Here is a 16,913-nt window from a genome sequence, read left to right as displayed (position 1 = left end):
TGAGGACCTCCAGATGTTGCAAAACTACAACTCCCAGCATGCCCGGACAGCCGTTGGCTGTCCGGGCATGCTGGGAGTTGTAGTTTTGCAACATCTGGAGATCCGCAGGTTGAAGACCACTATTGGGTTCAAAATCTTTATTTTTTTAGATTTTGCACCTATAAATTGGGTGCGTCTTATACGCTGGTGCGTCTTATAGGCCGAAAAATACTGTAAATGACCAGATTGCTGGCTACACGTTGACCACCAGGAGATCTTAGATCACTTCTTAGCGACAAGCCTATTATTGGCCTTATTGGCCGTATGATCTTGTTAAATGTTATAATCCTCCCAATTCACTGCCCCTATCATGATAATCCCCCCCCCCCCCCCTGCCTTCATTTTTATTATTTTTTATTTTTCTACCTTTATATTCCTCTGTATTTTCTGCTCAGTCTCAGCAGGCGTGACATCATCTGAAGGCATACAGGGGAGAACTTCCTCCCTCACTCTGTTACACACAGCCCAGAGCAGTTCAGTGTGAGATGAGCTATGATTGGCTAAAGCTGAACAACCCACCCACCCCACCCCCTCAGCACTCCAGACTGCATTTCCTGCTTTTGGACTTCTGCCAGGCCAGCAGGTGTCCAAAGTCTGTGCAAGAGATGGGGGGAAATGTGCTCTGGACAAGTAGAGAGACACCTAGTGGCAGATTTTTTTTACCATAAGGCGTGCAAAAGCAAAAATTAGTTTTAATGAGAGTGCCCATTTAAAGGGTTTCTGGATAAGCCATAAGTATGTGATCGGCAGGATGTTGGGGCTGGAACAGTTGGTTCCACTTAATGGGGGAGATTTATAAAAACCTGTTCAGAAGAAAAGTTGCTGAGTTTCCCATAGCAACCAATCAGATCACTTCTTTCATTTTTCAGAGGACTATTTAAAAATGAAAGAAGCAATCTGATTGGTTGCTATGGGCAACTCAGCAACTTTCCTCTGGACAGGTTTTGATGAATCTCCTCCAATGTGTAGTGGCCATGCTGGGTAACTGCACCTCAGCTTCCACCGATATGAACAGGAGCTGAGCTACAGTAACTCGGAAAAGCCAATACACTTAGGCCCAGATTTATCAAACTGTGTGAGGGAAAAGGTGAAGTGATTTTTCCACAGCAACCAATCACAGCCCAGGTTTCACTTTACCACAGCTTGTTAGCTGAGATGTGATTGGTCGCTGTGGAAAAATCCCTCCACTTTCTCTCTCACAAAGTTTATCAAATCTGGGCCAATGTACAGAAATGTAATAGGGCATATTTATTTATTTATAAATTTTTTTGTGCTTCATTTGCACATTTAAAATACTACGGCCCAGATTTATCAATCATATAAGCAGCAAAGAAGCAGAGCGTCAGGCACCACCAGTGTGAATGAGCCCTATGCGTGTAGACAAGCATCTAGCCCGGAGCCCATGCAAGCAGGTAGGTGGTGCTACGAGTAGTAATGAATCCAACAAGGCAATCAATAAGGAAAGAGACTCAGCAACTCACCATTCCTGCAGTTCAACTTTTTTATTCCAAAAAGAGCATAGTACACATCAAGGTAAGGGAGGGCTGGGGAGAAGGCAGGGGGTGCGGGTAGGACTGCACAGTTTCGTGCCGACCTGGAACTTCTTCTGGCTACTTGCACGTTTCGTGCCGACCTGGCACTTCTTCTGGCTACTTGCACGTTTTGTGCCGACCTGGCACTTCTTCTGGCTACTTGCACGTTTCGTGCCGACCTGGCACTTCTTCTGGCTACTTGCACGTTTCGTGCCGACCTGGCACTTCTTCTGGCTACTTGCACGCAAGTAGCCAGAAGAAGTGCCAGGTCGGCACAAAACTGTGCAGTTCTACCCGCACCCCCTGCCTCCTCCCCAGCCCTCCCTTAGCTTGATGTGTACTATGCTCTTCTTGGAATAAAGAAGTTGAACTGCAGGAATGGCGAGTTGCTGAGTCTCTTTCCTTATTGATTATCAATCATATGTCTGATTTGTAGATAGCAACCAATCATGGCTCAGGTTTAATTTTACCAGAGCAATCCGAGACATGAAAGCTGAGCCGTGATTGGTCGTTATGGGCAGAAAGGAAACATTTGTTATATGCAGATTGTTAAATTTAGGCCTTTATTTAATAAACTAAAAAAAAAAAATTATAATAAAAATAAAGATAATAATGTGTATTTTTCCACTGCATACCAAGAAACATGACATTTTAATTCTTCCATTCTATGAGGGCTATTGCATTGCATTTGCGAGCAGATTCCACAGTAAGAATTGACTTGTCAATTCTTTCTGCCGAGGCTGGAAGCAGGATTTTAATTTTTGTGAACTTGGACCCTGCCTTACCCGACATGTATGCAGTGGAAGAAAAGTCCCTTAGTAACCATTGTACAAAAGGATAACGGAGATCATTAAGGGGTTAATCTGTATGAAAATGTATGTGCACTGTAGTTTGTCTATTACAGAGGGCAGAGAACCTGTTCTCAAACCAAAGATATCAGCCATTTTATATTATGTAGAGTTGAGGGAACTTATAGTAAATTGGCTCGTAGCAAACCTCGTGGCTCGGCCCTTGATTACCGTATTTTTTGCCGTATAAGACGCACTTTTTCTTCCCCAAACCTGGGGGGGGAATGTTGGTGCGTCTTATACGGCGAATACACCCCTATCGCGGCGGTCCCTGCGGCCATCAACGGCCGGGACCCGCGGCTAATACAGGACATCACTGATCGTGGTGATGCCCTGTATTAACCCTTCAGACGTGGCGATCAAAGCTGACTGCTGCGTCTCAAGGGAAAGTGACACTAACCCAGGCTGTTCAGTCGGGCTGTTTGGGACCGCGGCATCCCGAACAGCTTACAGGACACCGGGAGGGACCTTACCTGCCTCCTCGGTGTCTGCTCCGTGCCGGGATCCCCTGCATGGCCGGCGCTCTCCTTCGACGTCATCACGTCTTCGCGCACGCCGTCCCGTCATCCAATAGGAGCTGCGTGCGTAGCGACGTGATGACGGCGACGGAGAGCGTGGATCCCGGGGAAGAAGACGTCCGGAGCGTCGGGGACACCACGGGGACGCGGCGACAGCGATGGAGCGACATCCAGGGCAGCGGAGACGGGGACACGTGAGTATTACCTCCTATCCAGTGGTCTTCAACCTGCGGACCTCCAGATGTTGCAAAACTACAACTCCCAGCATGCTGGGAGTTGTAGTTTTGCAACATCTGGAGGTCCGCAGGTTGAAGATCACTGTTGGGTTCAGAATCTTTTTTTTCTACATTTTGCACCTTTAAAATTGGGTGCGTCTTTTATGCAGGTGCGTCCTATAGGGCGAAAAATACGGTACTTAAGTCTGCGTAAATTAGTTCAGCTTTTCAAGGGCTCTGGTTGCCTGGAGAAGTCCAGGAGGACAGTCTTAGGTCTCCTAGGACTGTATCCACCTTTTCCAGGCAACTGGAGCCCTTGGAAAGCTGAATTTCAGACTAAAGTAATCAACAGCCGAGCTGCGAGGTTCACTACGAGCCAATTCTAATATTATGTATAAATGTCAGGCTTTGTGTGGCCGTCTTGCAGACCGTTTATTTCCACCTTCTAACACTATGTTGTTTTCAGGTCCAACATTTTTGTGCTGAATAATTTAATAAAGGGGTATTCCGCCTTTAGACATCTTATCCCCCATCCAAATGATAGGGGATCAGATGTCCGATCGCTTGCCCAACCCCCCACGACTTCCATGCAGCATCGCTGGATTTCCGGGACTGGAGACATCACCCCACGCCCCCTCCATTCATAGCTATGGGAGGGGGGGGTCCTAGCGGTCGGACCCCCCGCGATAAGACATCTTATCCCCTATCCTTTGGCGGAATACCCCTTTAATATAACTTTATAGGATATAAAGCTCCTTTTGGTTAAAGGGGTACTCCCGTGGAAAACTTTTTTTTTTTTAAATCAACTGGTGCCAGAAAGTTAAAACAGATTTGTAAATTACTTCTATTAAAAAAAATCTTAATCCTTCCAGCAGTTTTTAGGGGCTGTATACTACAGAGGAAATGCTTTTCTTTTTGGATTTCTCTTCTGTCACGACCACAGCGCTCTCTGCTGACCTCTGCTGACCTCTGCTGTTCATTTTAGGAACTGTCCAGAGCAGGGAAAAAATCCCCATAGCAAACATATGCTACTCTGGACAGTTCCTTAAAATGGACAGCAGAGGTCAGCAGAGAGCACTGTGGTCATTACAGAAGAGAAATCCAAAAAGAAAAAGCATTTCCTCTGTAGTATACAGCCCCTAAAAAGCACTGGCAGGATTACGATTTTTTTAAAAGAAGTAATTTACAAATCTACTGATATCTTTCCGGGTGTGCCCTATAGTGAACATATGTGAGTGGCACTGTGGTGTATTGGTTGGGATTGCAGCTTTCTGGTACTGGGACCTCGGAATCTGAAAGGACGATATCCACTCGGAGCTTGTACAGTATATTCTCTGTCTGCTTGCGAGAAGAGCGAACTTACAGTAAATTCGATTCGTCACGAACTTCTCGGCTCGGCAGTTGATGACTTTCCCTGCATAAATTAGTTCAGCTTTCCGGTGCTCCGGTGGGCTGGAAAAGGTGGATACATTCCTAGGAAAGAGTCTTCTAGGACTGTATCCACCTTTTCCAGCCCACCGGAGCACCTGAAAGCTGAACTAATTTATGCAGGAAAAGTCATCAACTGCCGAGCTGAGAAGTTCGTGATGAATCGAATTTACTGTAAGTTCGCTCATCTCTACTTGTGAGGGGCCAATGTGGGTGATTATATTAGGCATGTGTGTATATGATGGGGCTTTATAAACAATAATAAAATCTATCATGTAATATAAAGAATGAACATACTGTTTCTCCAGGAGGACCCACGTCTCCGTTACTTCCCGATGGACCAGCTGTGCCCTATGAAGTAAAACAAATGAAGAATGAATCACTATGTTATACCAACAGTAGTAGCGCAGCCTTCAACCATTGGTTTTCCAGAGGTTTGGAAGCAACGATTCTAGGATGACCTGGCATGCATGTTGGGAGTTGTAAAAAGATATGCAGTGTGGTGACGGGGTGTTGCAAAGGTGTTGCAGGGTCTGGTGGTATTAACCCCTGATTTGTCATGACGACAGGGTGCGGTTGTTTTGTGTAGAAGGCCCTGCCGACAACCGGCCCAAAAATGGCAGGAAATAATGCAACGTCCACAGCCGGAATTGTGCAAATAACTGGAACTTTTACTTAAACTTCTTATAGAACAGTCTTTACAGTTATGCAGTTTCTTTAGAGGCAACCGGGATGCAGGATACCTCACAGGCTTGCTGGGACTTGTAGTATTGAGATTTATGCAGGCCACTGTGCTACTAATTGTATACTTGAGTTGAGTAGTAGTCATTAGAATTGTAGATAGAGCTTGATCACTCACGTTTTGTAGTGGCTGCAGGTTCCTTAGGCTTTGGCCTAGATGAGATGAATTTAGTAGTTGCAGAGATTGTGTTTGCTTTAGATACAGGAATCAAGAGAGTGAATTTAGAGACTACAGCCCCTTATATACTAGGGGGGCTGGACTAATCCCATTGGTTGCCAAGCCTGGAGGTCCTGTACCCAGGGAACTCTGGGTAGATCACATGACAGTATCACATGACCCAGGAAGGTCCTATACATTTGTACTACCTTTGTATACAAACTGAACAATATGTACAATACATTTATAATGCATTATATAAGGTGAGCAAAGGGGTGAGCCCTGCAGGAGAGCCCTATGGACTGCAGGGACTCTTCCTGAGGGGACTCAAGACAGGAACAGGACAAGGTCCTGTACCGGGACACCACAGCAGCATCTATATTGTATTTCAAAATAATTTAGTAGATCAACAAGATATATCCCTTGGGTCATGGATAATCTGAATACAACATCTGCCTAGAAAATTCAGCACAGCTCCACACCTTTCTGCCAAAATATCGTTGGCTGTGTTTAAGAGCCTCAAGGATTCCAACAAAAATGGCAGAAAAAATAGCATTGCATGATGAACACCATGACAGAAACTCAATGGACCCCTTTATAGGAAACTAACAGTGTACCTTGTGGGAAAGGAAAAGCAACAATGTTACTCTCTTTCTTATATCCCGACCTTGAATCCCATACTCATTTCTCATCCTCATATCCCAGCCTCATATCCCGACCTCATATCTCGTCCTTATCTCTCAAACTTATATCCTGTCCTCATATTTCTTCCTCATATCTCATCCTAATATCCCGTCCTCATATTTCTTCCTCATATCTCATCCTAATATCCAGTCCTCATAACCCGACCTCATATCCTAACCTTGATATCCCATCCTCATATCCTGACCTCATTTAAAGTCCTTGTATCCCAAGGACGGTGCGTGATGAAGGGGATAGGTCAACCTCGAAACGTGTCCCATGACAATAAATGTTTAGTGTTATAATATTTCATCTTTCCTTTTGGAAATCGCTGCACTGTTGTGTATCTATCTCTATATAAAACAAAAAATTGTGGGACCATATAATTACAGACAGAAAGTGTAGCTGTGTTGTGTACTCTAAATTTAATGATTTAGTCTAAATTAAATTAATGATTTAGTCTATACATAATAAGGAATATTCAGAATCAACTTACAGTTCAATGACCAGCCTTGTGATTTCACACATTTACAGCAGGGGGCTACAAACAATAAATGTCCTCTTAGGGAAATGTATGATAACGTAAAGGAGTAGAGCAGTGAAACATAACTTATCCCCTATCCAGAGGACTCCCCGCAATCTCCTGAACGGAGCCCCGGCAGTCTTCCAGAAGCGGCTGTTATGACCCCCAAAGGAAGCCACACAACCTCTTCGCTCAGACTGCCGGGGCTCCGTTCAGGAGATCGCGGGGGGTCCCAGCAGTCAGTCCTTTGGATACGGCATAAGTTATGCTTTACTGCAGAACTCCTTTAAAGTGTATCTGTCATTATAAATAACTTTTTTTCTTTTACTAATTCCTTAACTTAAAAAAAATTTAAGATGTGAAGATGTGATAAAGATGTGATAAAACTGCCACTAGGGGTCTCTGCCTCTTTAATTTTGCAAGCGAACCCTGGTATCCAAGTCTTTTTGGTCCTAACAAGATATTTTGGACCTGGTGATGTAGTTATGTCCCTGCTGTGCCTCAGAGCAGTGTATAATGCAGCTTTCATCAGTGTAAGCTGAACCCCTGTGAGATCCGACAAGATGCAGACAGCTTGCAGTCTTGTCAGAAGAGGAGCATTTCCATGCACTCTGACAGGCTAAATTATTATTTATATGCAAAAAAAAATTTTTACGGTCATTTTATAAACTTATTTCTTGAGTATTTGTATCATGTAGGTTCCACATGGCTGCTTTAGCCTTATATAAAGCATGCACTTTGGGCACACATCTCTTAGGCGCCAATGTAAAAATGTTTGTGCAGGGAGAGGGAGGGGGTAAGGAAAGGAGAGAGTTTGTCATGGTCCTGAAAAAAGCCCCAGCCTTCAGGAGAAGTGCAAACAGAGGGAGCAAAATAATACATAGATCAAAAAGGTATTTACATATAAAAACATGCATATTATTATGCATATAGGCATTAGGTCACATAACTACACTGACTTGAGCATTTTTATTTTCTTACCAATGAAATTAATGCTTTAACTGATACCCATTCTGCAATAGCACAGTATTAAGACAGTAGCCTGAGCTCTTAATGTTTGTGCTGCTGATCCCAAAATAAATATATGTTTACCAGCTTGAATGCAGGTAAACACAAGTTTAGGTGGGGCCCAACTAACTGTGGAGTACATTGCAATGAGTTTGTGTGCTTTTATGCTACACTATAAAACTTGCTTAGGGTACGTTCAAACGGGAGCACATCCGCAGCGTATTTGACCCTGTGGATGAGCTGTCAGCACACGCATAGTTACGGCAAAGTAAACTCCCTGCTGCTGCTGCAGCCGTAGCTTTGTATGTTCACTTGTAAATGCCGGCAGGAAATCCACAGATATGAGCGGACAAACAGAGCTACGGCAGCAGGGAGCTCACTCTGCCATAACTCTGTGTGTGCTGGCAGCGCATCAGCGGCGTCAAATACGCTGCGGATGCACTCCCGTTTGAACGTACCCTTAAAGGTGGGTTTCCACCACATTTCTGTTTCCGTTTTACATATACATTTATGCACATATACGTTAACGAATGCTAAAAACGGATGACTTACATGATAAAAAAAAAAAGGATTGCAACAAATACTTTTTCTGTTTCTCCATTTTTGTTGTACATTTGTAGTCTCTCCCCTCTTTCATAGCCAGCACTTTGCTCCACCCATTTGGCCCAGGCGTTTTTAATTAGCAGGAGACTGCATATTGGTTTCCTCTTAGCATTCTCCCAGCCCTCTGGCAGGGAGCACATGGTAGGTGCGCACACTGGTGTGGTGCTCTGTGTTTCTGTGATGCTTTGTCTGTGGAGTGGGGTGGCCCGGGGCTTGGTGTCATGGAGGCAGTGGTCGCCGCCCGGCGCTATGCCAGTGTTAGGTTAGGGACCCACTCTGACTAGGTGGCCTTGACGTGGCGAGTGGGCTTGTACTTTTTGATCAAAATGTATACTAACAACCTGTTAGTGTTTGAAATGATGCTGAGAAACATGTAGATAAAAATATAAATGGTGGATGTGCGGCTATTTTTCTGTTTCTCTATTTTTGTTTTACATCAATACTTTTTTCTGTTGTAATAACATAGCTGGCTACATTTTTGCATACAACAAAATTAACCATCCTGCAATGGAAACAGTGAAACAAAGACAAAAATGCAGCATGAACCCTGCTTTAGAAGATCTCCAGAATGGAAAGATCTAGCATCAGTGTCCTAACAGCAGAAGGCCTTTGCTGCCTGTTAATATATCTATTGAAATGTATTATATCTCCTTTTTAACATGAAGAAACAAACATGACATGATTAGTCAGCATTTTCCACTTTCCATGTGTTACTTACAGGTTTTCCTTGTTCTCCTCGTTCTCCAGGATTTCCCACCTTTCCCTATGTGAGTATTTAAAAAGACAATTTATGAAGGTATATTGGGAACAGTAACAATAAGAACTGAATGGGTTGATGCCCTCAAACATAAAATCTAGTGGTCTCAAAACTGTGGACCTTCAGATGCTGCAAAACTATAATATACATATATATATATAGTGATCCCTCAACTTACAATGGCCTTAACATACAATATTTTCAACATACAATGTTCTTTTCTGGACCATCGTAAGTTGAAACCAGACTCAACATACAAGCTGGAAGAACCGACCAATCAAAATGGACATTCGCTGGTAAAACCCCTGTATTACTGAAATGTATGCACTGACTGGTGTCTGGTAGCGCCCCCTACAGTACAGGGAGGTATTACATGTTCTGTACACTTTAGCTTCTCCTTTGGACACCAGGTGGGGGCGATTCCATTACTTTTTTAGGACACTGTGTACTGTACAGGACCCTGAAGAAGCTCCTGTCCTCTACATAGACCAGTTTTTCCCAGGCAGGGTGACCCCAGCTGTTGCAAAACTACAACTCCCAGCATGCCCGGACAGCCTTTGGCTGTCCGGGAATGCTGGGAGTTGTAGTTTTGCAACAGCTGGAGGCTTGGGAGTTGTAGTTTTGCAACAGCTGGAGGCTCCCTGCTTGGGAAACACTGACATAGACATTTACAGCTAATATTGTAACTTGAGGAACCACTATATATATATATATATATATATATATATATAATATATATATATATATATAAATAAATCCAAGATTATTATTGTTTGGATGTGAATTTAAAATTCTACTCACAATACGCCCAGGAGGTCCCTTTTTCCCAGGATCACCTCTTTCACCCTGAAAGTAGAGGAAATATTAAAATGTAATCATGAAAACTAGAGATGAGCGAACTTACAGTAAATTCGATTCGTCACGAACTTCTCGGCTCGGCAGTTGATGACTTTTCCTGCATAAATTAGTTCAGCTTTCAGGTGCTCCGGTGGGCTGGAAAAGGTGGATACAGTCCTAGGAGACTCTTTCCTAGGAATGTATCCACCTTTTGCAGCCCACCGGAGCACTTGAAGGCTGAACGAATTTACGCAGGATAAGCCATCAACTGCCGAGCCGAGAAGTTCGTGACGAATCGAATTTACTGTAAGTTCGCTCATCTCTAATGAAAACATACAGACCAAGATCATGGGGGAGATGTATTATCTGCTGTGTTTTGGTACGACACGGTGCACGTATTCTGCACAATTTTCAGTGTCTATCAGTTGGCCAGAATTTACTATGAGTGAAAAGCCTTTGTAATACATTTCAGCTAAAGTGCGACATTACGTCCTGGCGTACCTACTACACTTTCCAAAGGGAGAGAGATATGGACGAGAAGGTCACAGAGATATGCAATAGTCAATTAAAAGTCAATTAATCAGTTAGGTACGGGTGGTCGGGGGTGGTGTGCCACTTGCGCAATTATGTGCAACTTTGCAAAAATTGCTTATGATAACATCGGGGTTCAGTAGATATGGCAGTAAAACTAAGCCAACATCTCCTACTAGACACACTCTCTGGCACATACATCCGATAAAGTAGCATACGAAATGCAAATGTGCATAGATCTGTCAGTCTAAATGCCCAATATTCGCATGTTTAAAGGTGCACAAGCCTTCATAAATGCCCCCTTTGTGTTTGATCCCATGACTAGCCTCTGTCCATTTCCAGGGGTCTTCTGCTCTGGTCTGAGATCAAGCAGACCAGAGCAGAAGATCACCAATAACACTGATCAGTGCTATGCCCCATGCATAGCACTGAACAGTATTAGCAATCAAATGATTGTTATAAATAGTCCCCTAGGAGAAGCCTCAACCTGATATGTATACAGATATGGGGCACGTAGGTGAGACCACTTTACCCTCGGTAGTACACAGACACCTCCGTAAATGTGAAATCCTCAAATAGTAAAAATAACCTACATATTAAGAAAACATCTAAAATTATACTGCTGGGCCCATGAGGATTATGTATTTATAAGGATAGAATCGGGCCACTGTGTTTATGGATCCTATTAGTTAATTTACCTTTAACCCTGGGCTGCCCTGATCTCCTGGTGGACCGTCAGGACCTCGTGGACCCTAAAAAAAAAGATGGTGTAGCTGTAGATCAGTGATGTAAAAGATGAAGCACTAGATATATAGACGACGACTTCATACATTTTAGTATCAAAACTGATAGTTCTTTGCATTAATCATAATTATTCTGCAGGTTAACCTGGCAGAAAGTGTTAACTTCCCCTGCAGTGCCCTCACAGGAGAACTGAGGTATTACAAATTGTGTCCATGTAATCCATAAATGTACTAGATCCTCCAATGGCAGACGCTCTTTCTAGCTTCGGCTCTCCTTGGTTCACAGATCAGTAAAACTGACCAGCAGTGCAATGGTTAAGATGACAATGGATGATGAAGATGATGCTGTAGAGAAATTCCATGGGGAGACATGTAATTATTGGTTAGCAGGTTCATACAAGCTCTCCAGGAATGTCATTTTTCCATTTGATTGTGGAAAGTGGATGGAAGAAAGTACATTATACGCCATATCTCAGACTTGGGGAGGAACCGGGCACCTTTAGATATCATCAGTCATGAACAGGTCATACATCTCATAAATCTCCTATGTACTTTTATCTAGATATAGAAAGTTGGTTTCCATTTGAAGGGAGTGATGATGTATGTATTGCAGCCCTCAATATATGGTGAATGTATGCTTGATGTCTCCTATTTCTGCATATTCATCATTCAAAATGGTTTTTGATCCTTGAATAAAAAGTCATATAATGAGACTAAAAGAATCTGAGAAATCACATAACAAATTTGGAACATTCATGAATAGAACAACACCATTACCTATGAGTAAAAGTAAGTGCCCCTTAACAGAATTCAATATGTAGTAGCAGGAAAAAAAAGACTCCCGGCGTGTTTCAGGGTTCACAGACCCCTTCATCATATTAGTCAAAAACTAACCTGATGAAGGGATCTGTGATCCCCGAGACACATAATTTTTTTATTGTTTTACCTACTGGATTAAAGATCATTTAATTTATTATACATCGTATATTTTTAATACATTTATTATTGATCGTCCATTAGACAAGGGATGTGCGCTTCTTCTAAGGGATCTTTTTTCCTGCTACTACATATTGTGTCTGTCTACTACAGGACTGGAAGCATCCTGTTCCCTGTAATCGAGGCTTGTCAGCACTTCCCTACATTCTAACTACACCAAAAGTTGGGGTGATTTGCATGGCCGATTTAAGGAGATTTTATTTACCCCATTTGGGGCAATCTTTCTGTGGGATAATACACGAGGTAAAACTATTATATAACCTGATCTCATAGAGATAGCAGCAGCAGCAGTATACAGATAGAGTTAAAGGGGAGGGGTATAACTGTTATATATCCCAATTTTTTAAGCATAGCAGCAGCAGTATACAGATAGGGCTTGATGGGGGGGGGGTGTATAACTACTATATATATTCTGATACCATAGAGATAGCAGCAGCAGTATACAGATAGAGCTGGGGGGAGGTGTATAACTACTTTATATCCTGACACTATAGAAACAGCCGCAGCAGCAGTATACAGATCTGAATGGGGAGAGATATAACTAATACATATCCTGATTCCATAGAGATAGCAGCAGCAGTATACAGATTGGAGTGGGGAGGGTTATAATTACTACATATCCTAATCCCATAGAAATTGAAGGTATACAGAACTGGGGAGAGATCTAGGAGCTAGAAGAAGGTCTCTGATTGGTAATGATGTCATCCTGTAGTCCAAAGGAAGTCATAACCCAGGTCTGACATCCTGTTATTCATATTAAGAACAGTTCATATTAAAGGGGTACTCCACTGGAAAAAAAATTTTTTTTTTTTAAATCAACTGGTGCCAGAAAGTTGATCAGATTTGTAAATTACTTCTATTTAAAATTTTTTAATCCTTCCAGTACTTATCAGCTGCTGTGTGCTCCACAGGAAGTTATTTTTTTAAATATATTTTCTGTCTGACCACAGTGCTCTCTGCTGACACCTCTGTCCATTTTAGGAACTGTCCGGAGCAGTAGAGGTTTTCTATGGGGATTTTCTCCTACTCTGGACATTTCCAAAAATGGACAGAGGTGTCAGCAGAGAGCACTGTGGTAAGACAGAAAGGAAATTAAAAAAGAAAAGAACTTCCTCTGGAATATACAGCAGCTGATAAGTACTGGATGGGTTAAGATTTTTTAATAGAAGTAATTTCCAAATCTGTTTAACCTTCTGGCACCAGTTGATTGAAAAGATTGAAAAAAAAAAAATATGTTTTCCAGTGGAGTACCCCCTTCTAACTCACTTTTTTGAGTGAAACTGGTGATAACATGATCCAGTTACAGTAATGTAACACATGGATTCCGCTGTGCTGGAATAAAACAAATGGCGTTGTACGACTAGTGGTGGTGTGTGTGTATGATATGTGCAAGAAAATAAAACCCTGGGGTGCTTCTTTAAAACTGACCGATTGATACCCAAAGATTTGAATAAATGACATTAATAGTGTGTATTTTTTTTTCTTCTTCAGACAAGGGATGTGATCATTGGAACAAGAGGAAGGAAAGAACAGATGGGGATATATAAGCGGATGAAATAGAACAGAACATGCAGCAAACAATCTTATGACAAATTGTAGGACACAAAATCCCACCCGGTAATCTTCTTCTCATCAATGGTTATTACAGGTGTCATGAAGAACTCAGCAGTTCTGGAAGACATTCAATTATAGCAGTGTTTCCCAATCAGGGTGCCTCCAGCTGTTGCAAAACTACAACTCCCAGCATGCCCGGACAGCCTTCGGCTGTCCGGGCATGCTGGGAGTTGTAGTTTTGCAACAGCTGGAGGCACCCTGATTGGGAAACACTGATTTATTGTCTTATGTAAAAGCCACCTAGACTGGAAGCAATTGCAGGAATGACCAGTTTAGCCTGCTGAAGGCTGTCCGGGCATGCTGGGAGTTGTAGTTTTGCAACAGCTGGAGGCACACTAGTAGGGAAACACTGATTTATAGTCTTATGTAAAAGCCACCTAGACTGGAAGCAATTGCAGGAATGACCAGTTTAGCCCCATCTAAATGCTGAAGGCTGTCCGGGCATGCTGGGAGTTGTAGTTTTGCAACAGCTGGAGGCACCCTGGTTGGGAAACACTGGTTTATATTCTTATGTAAGAGTCACCTAGACTGAAAGCAATTGCAGGAATGACCAGTTTAGCCTGCTGAAGGCTGTCCGGGCATGCTGGGAGTTGTCGTTTTGCAACAGCTGGAGGCACACTGATTGGGAAACACTGAGTTGTAGTCTTATGTAAGAGTCACCTAGACTGAAAGCAATTGCAGGAATGAACAGTTTAGCCTGCTGAAGGCTGTCCGGGCATGCTGGGAGTTGTAGTTTTGCAACAGCTGGAGGCACACTAGTAGGGAAACACTGATTTATAGTCTTATGTAAGAGCCACCTAGACTGAAAGCAATTGCAGGAATGACCAGTTTAGCCTGCTGAAGGCTGTCCGGGCATGCTGGGATTTGTAGTTTGCAACAGCTGGAGGCACACTGGTTGGGAAACACTGATTTATAGTCTTATGTAAGAGTCACCTAGACTGAAAGCAATTGTAGGAATGACCAGTTTAGCCCCGTCTAAGTGCTGAAGGCTGTCCGGGCATGCTGGGAGTTGTAGTTTTGAAACAGCTGGAGGCACCCTGGTTGGGAAACACTGATTTATAGTCTTATGTAAGAGTCACCTAGACTGAAAGCAATTGCAGGAATGAACAGTTTAGCCTGCTGAAGGCTGTCCGGGCATGCTGGGAGTTATAGTTTTGCAACAGCTGGAGGCGCCCTGTTTGGGAAACACTGATTTATAGTCTTATTTAAGAGCCACCTAGACTGAAAGCAATTGCAGGAATTACCAGTTTAGCCTGCTGAAGGCTGTCCGGGCATGCTGGGAGTTGTAGTTTTGCAACAGCTGGAGGCACCCTGGTAGGGAAACACTGCTTTATAGTCTCATGTAAGAGCCACTTAGGCTGGAAGCAATTGCAGGGTAAACCAGTTTAGCCCTGTCTAAGTGGTACAATAGAGGACGGTGGGACATCCGCCATCCACTTAGCCGATCCGGCATCACTTCTTGGTTTTGCACAGTCAACAAAATGACATAGCACCGTGCAGAGACTCTATCCGGAGCGTCTGCGTCCCGTCGCCGCTCAGATCCTAATTATGCGCTGTAGCCCCAGATATAATGGAGCCAGGTATCCTCCTAGTATATTTCAGGACTGTGAAACTTATGATTCCGGCAATGGAAAGCCATAATTGTCGGCAGTGTAAAATATACGCTCTATAAAAAGACGGAAAGTGTTCGGTGTCATAAGGCTCTTTAGTCCGGCCATATGGCTTAGATTGGGTTGTGTAGAGGGCAGGAGGTCAAAGAGCAGAGAGCGTAGAGAGCGTTTTCTACTTCACCTGCAGCTATAGGCCATGTTCACATGGCGGAAAATTAGCGGGATGTCTGCCCGGAAATCACAGATAGTCATTTTACAAATTTGCATGTTCCACCGGACTGTTCGGAAATTCGTCGTGTCCATAGACGGCAATGCAGTTCAGAGCAGATACTGCCAAAAGAAGGAACATGTTCATTCTTTCGGCAGACCCTGGAGTTGGAAATTCCGCGATGGAAAAATCTGCCGCGCAAATTCCGCCATGTGCAGAAAGCAGCAGAATCCCATTGAAAAGGGAATTTCAGAGCGGAATTTTTTTACACAAATACTGTCGTGTGAACAAAGCCATACTCATCCCGCACAGACATTTGTACCAGAGCTTAACATAAATAAATAAATGAATAAATAAATAATTTTAGGCTTTGTTCACACAGTGTATTTTCTACAATTGCGTAATCAAAATCACACAATTTTTGCTCTATGTAAGTCAATGGGGAAGTGTTTTTTTGCGTTGAACATATATATTTTTATATATATATATATATATATATATATATATATATATATATATATATATAATTTTTTTTTTAAAGGCACCACGATTAGGCCCTTTGTTTTAACAAAAAGGCATCTAAAAATGTAATACCATAAATGAAAAGTAACATAAAGGGTAAAAATACGGATAAAAATGAATCCAGTCTGACCACAGTGCTCTCTGCTGCCACCTCTGTCCCTGTCAGGAACTGTCAAGAGTAGGAGATTTCACTATGGGGATTTGCTTCTACTGTGGACAGTTCCTGACATGGACAGAGGTGTCAGCAGAGAGCACTGTGGTCAGACAGAAAAGAACTACACAACTTCCTCTGGAGCATACAGCAGCTGATAAGTACTTGAAGGATTCATATTTTTTATATAGAAGTGATTTACAAATCTGTTCAACTTTCTGGCACCAGTTGATTTAAAAAAAAAATTCACTGGAGTACTGCTTTAACCCCTTAAGGACGCAGGACGTAAATGTACGTCCTGGTGAGGTGGTACTTAACGCACCAGGACGTACATTTACGTCCTAAGCATAACCGCGGGCATCGGAGCGATGCCAGTGTCATGCGCGGCTGATCCCGGCTGCTGATCGCAGCCAGGGACCCGCCGGCAATGGCCGACGCCCGCGATCTCGCGGGCGTCCGCCATTAACCCCTCAGGTGCCGGGATCAATACAGATCCCGGCATCTGCGGCAGTTCGCCATTTAAATGAACGATCGGATCGCCCGCAGCGCTGCTGCGGGGATCCGATCATTCATAACGCCGCACGGAGGTCCCCTCTCCTTCCTCCGTCCGGCTCCCGGCGTCTCCTGCTCTGGTCTGAGATCGAGCAGACC

The 16,913-nt window shown here is 43.2% G+C and overlaps 1 protein-coding gene across 2 annotated transcripts in view; it reads right to left on the bottom strand.

The window, feature by feature from the left end:
* The window catches only part of COL24A1 (collagen type XXIV alpha 1 chain), a 294,542-nt gene that overhangs the window by 61,065 nt on the left and 216,564 nt on the right, over nt 1-16,913 (bottom strand). For both annotated transcript variants that reach the window (XR_008846625.1, XM_056532502.1), the window contains exons 29-32: nt 11,117-11,170; nt 9,852-9,896; nt 9,012-9,056; nt 4,878-4,931 (exon numbers count right to left, since the gene is read on the bottom strand). Coding sequence is in view for 1 of the 2 variants with exons in the window: in XM_056532502.1 (XP_056388477.1) it covers nt 4,878-4,931; nt 9,012-9,056; nt 9,852-9,896; nt 11,117-11,170 (198 nt within the window). In the remaining variant the exon portion in view is untranslated. The remainder of the gene's footprint in view (nt 1-4,877; nt 4,932-9,011; nt 9,057-9,851; nt 9,897-11,116; nt 11,171-16,913) is intronic.

This window comes from Hyla sarda, chromosome 7 (genome assembly GCF_029499605.1).
Source record: "Hyla sarda isolate aHylSar1 chromosome 7, aHylSar1.hap1, whole genome shotgun sequence".
In the NCBI taxonomy this organism is placed as follows: Eukaryota; Metazoa; Chordata; class Amphibia; order Anura; family Hylidae; genus Hyla; species Hyla sarda.
Note: the sequence above shows the minus strand (reverse complement) of the source record. Positions and strands in the feature narration are given on the sequence as shown.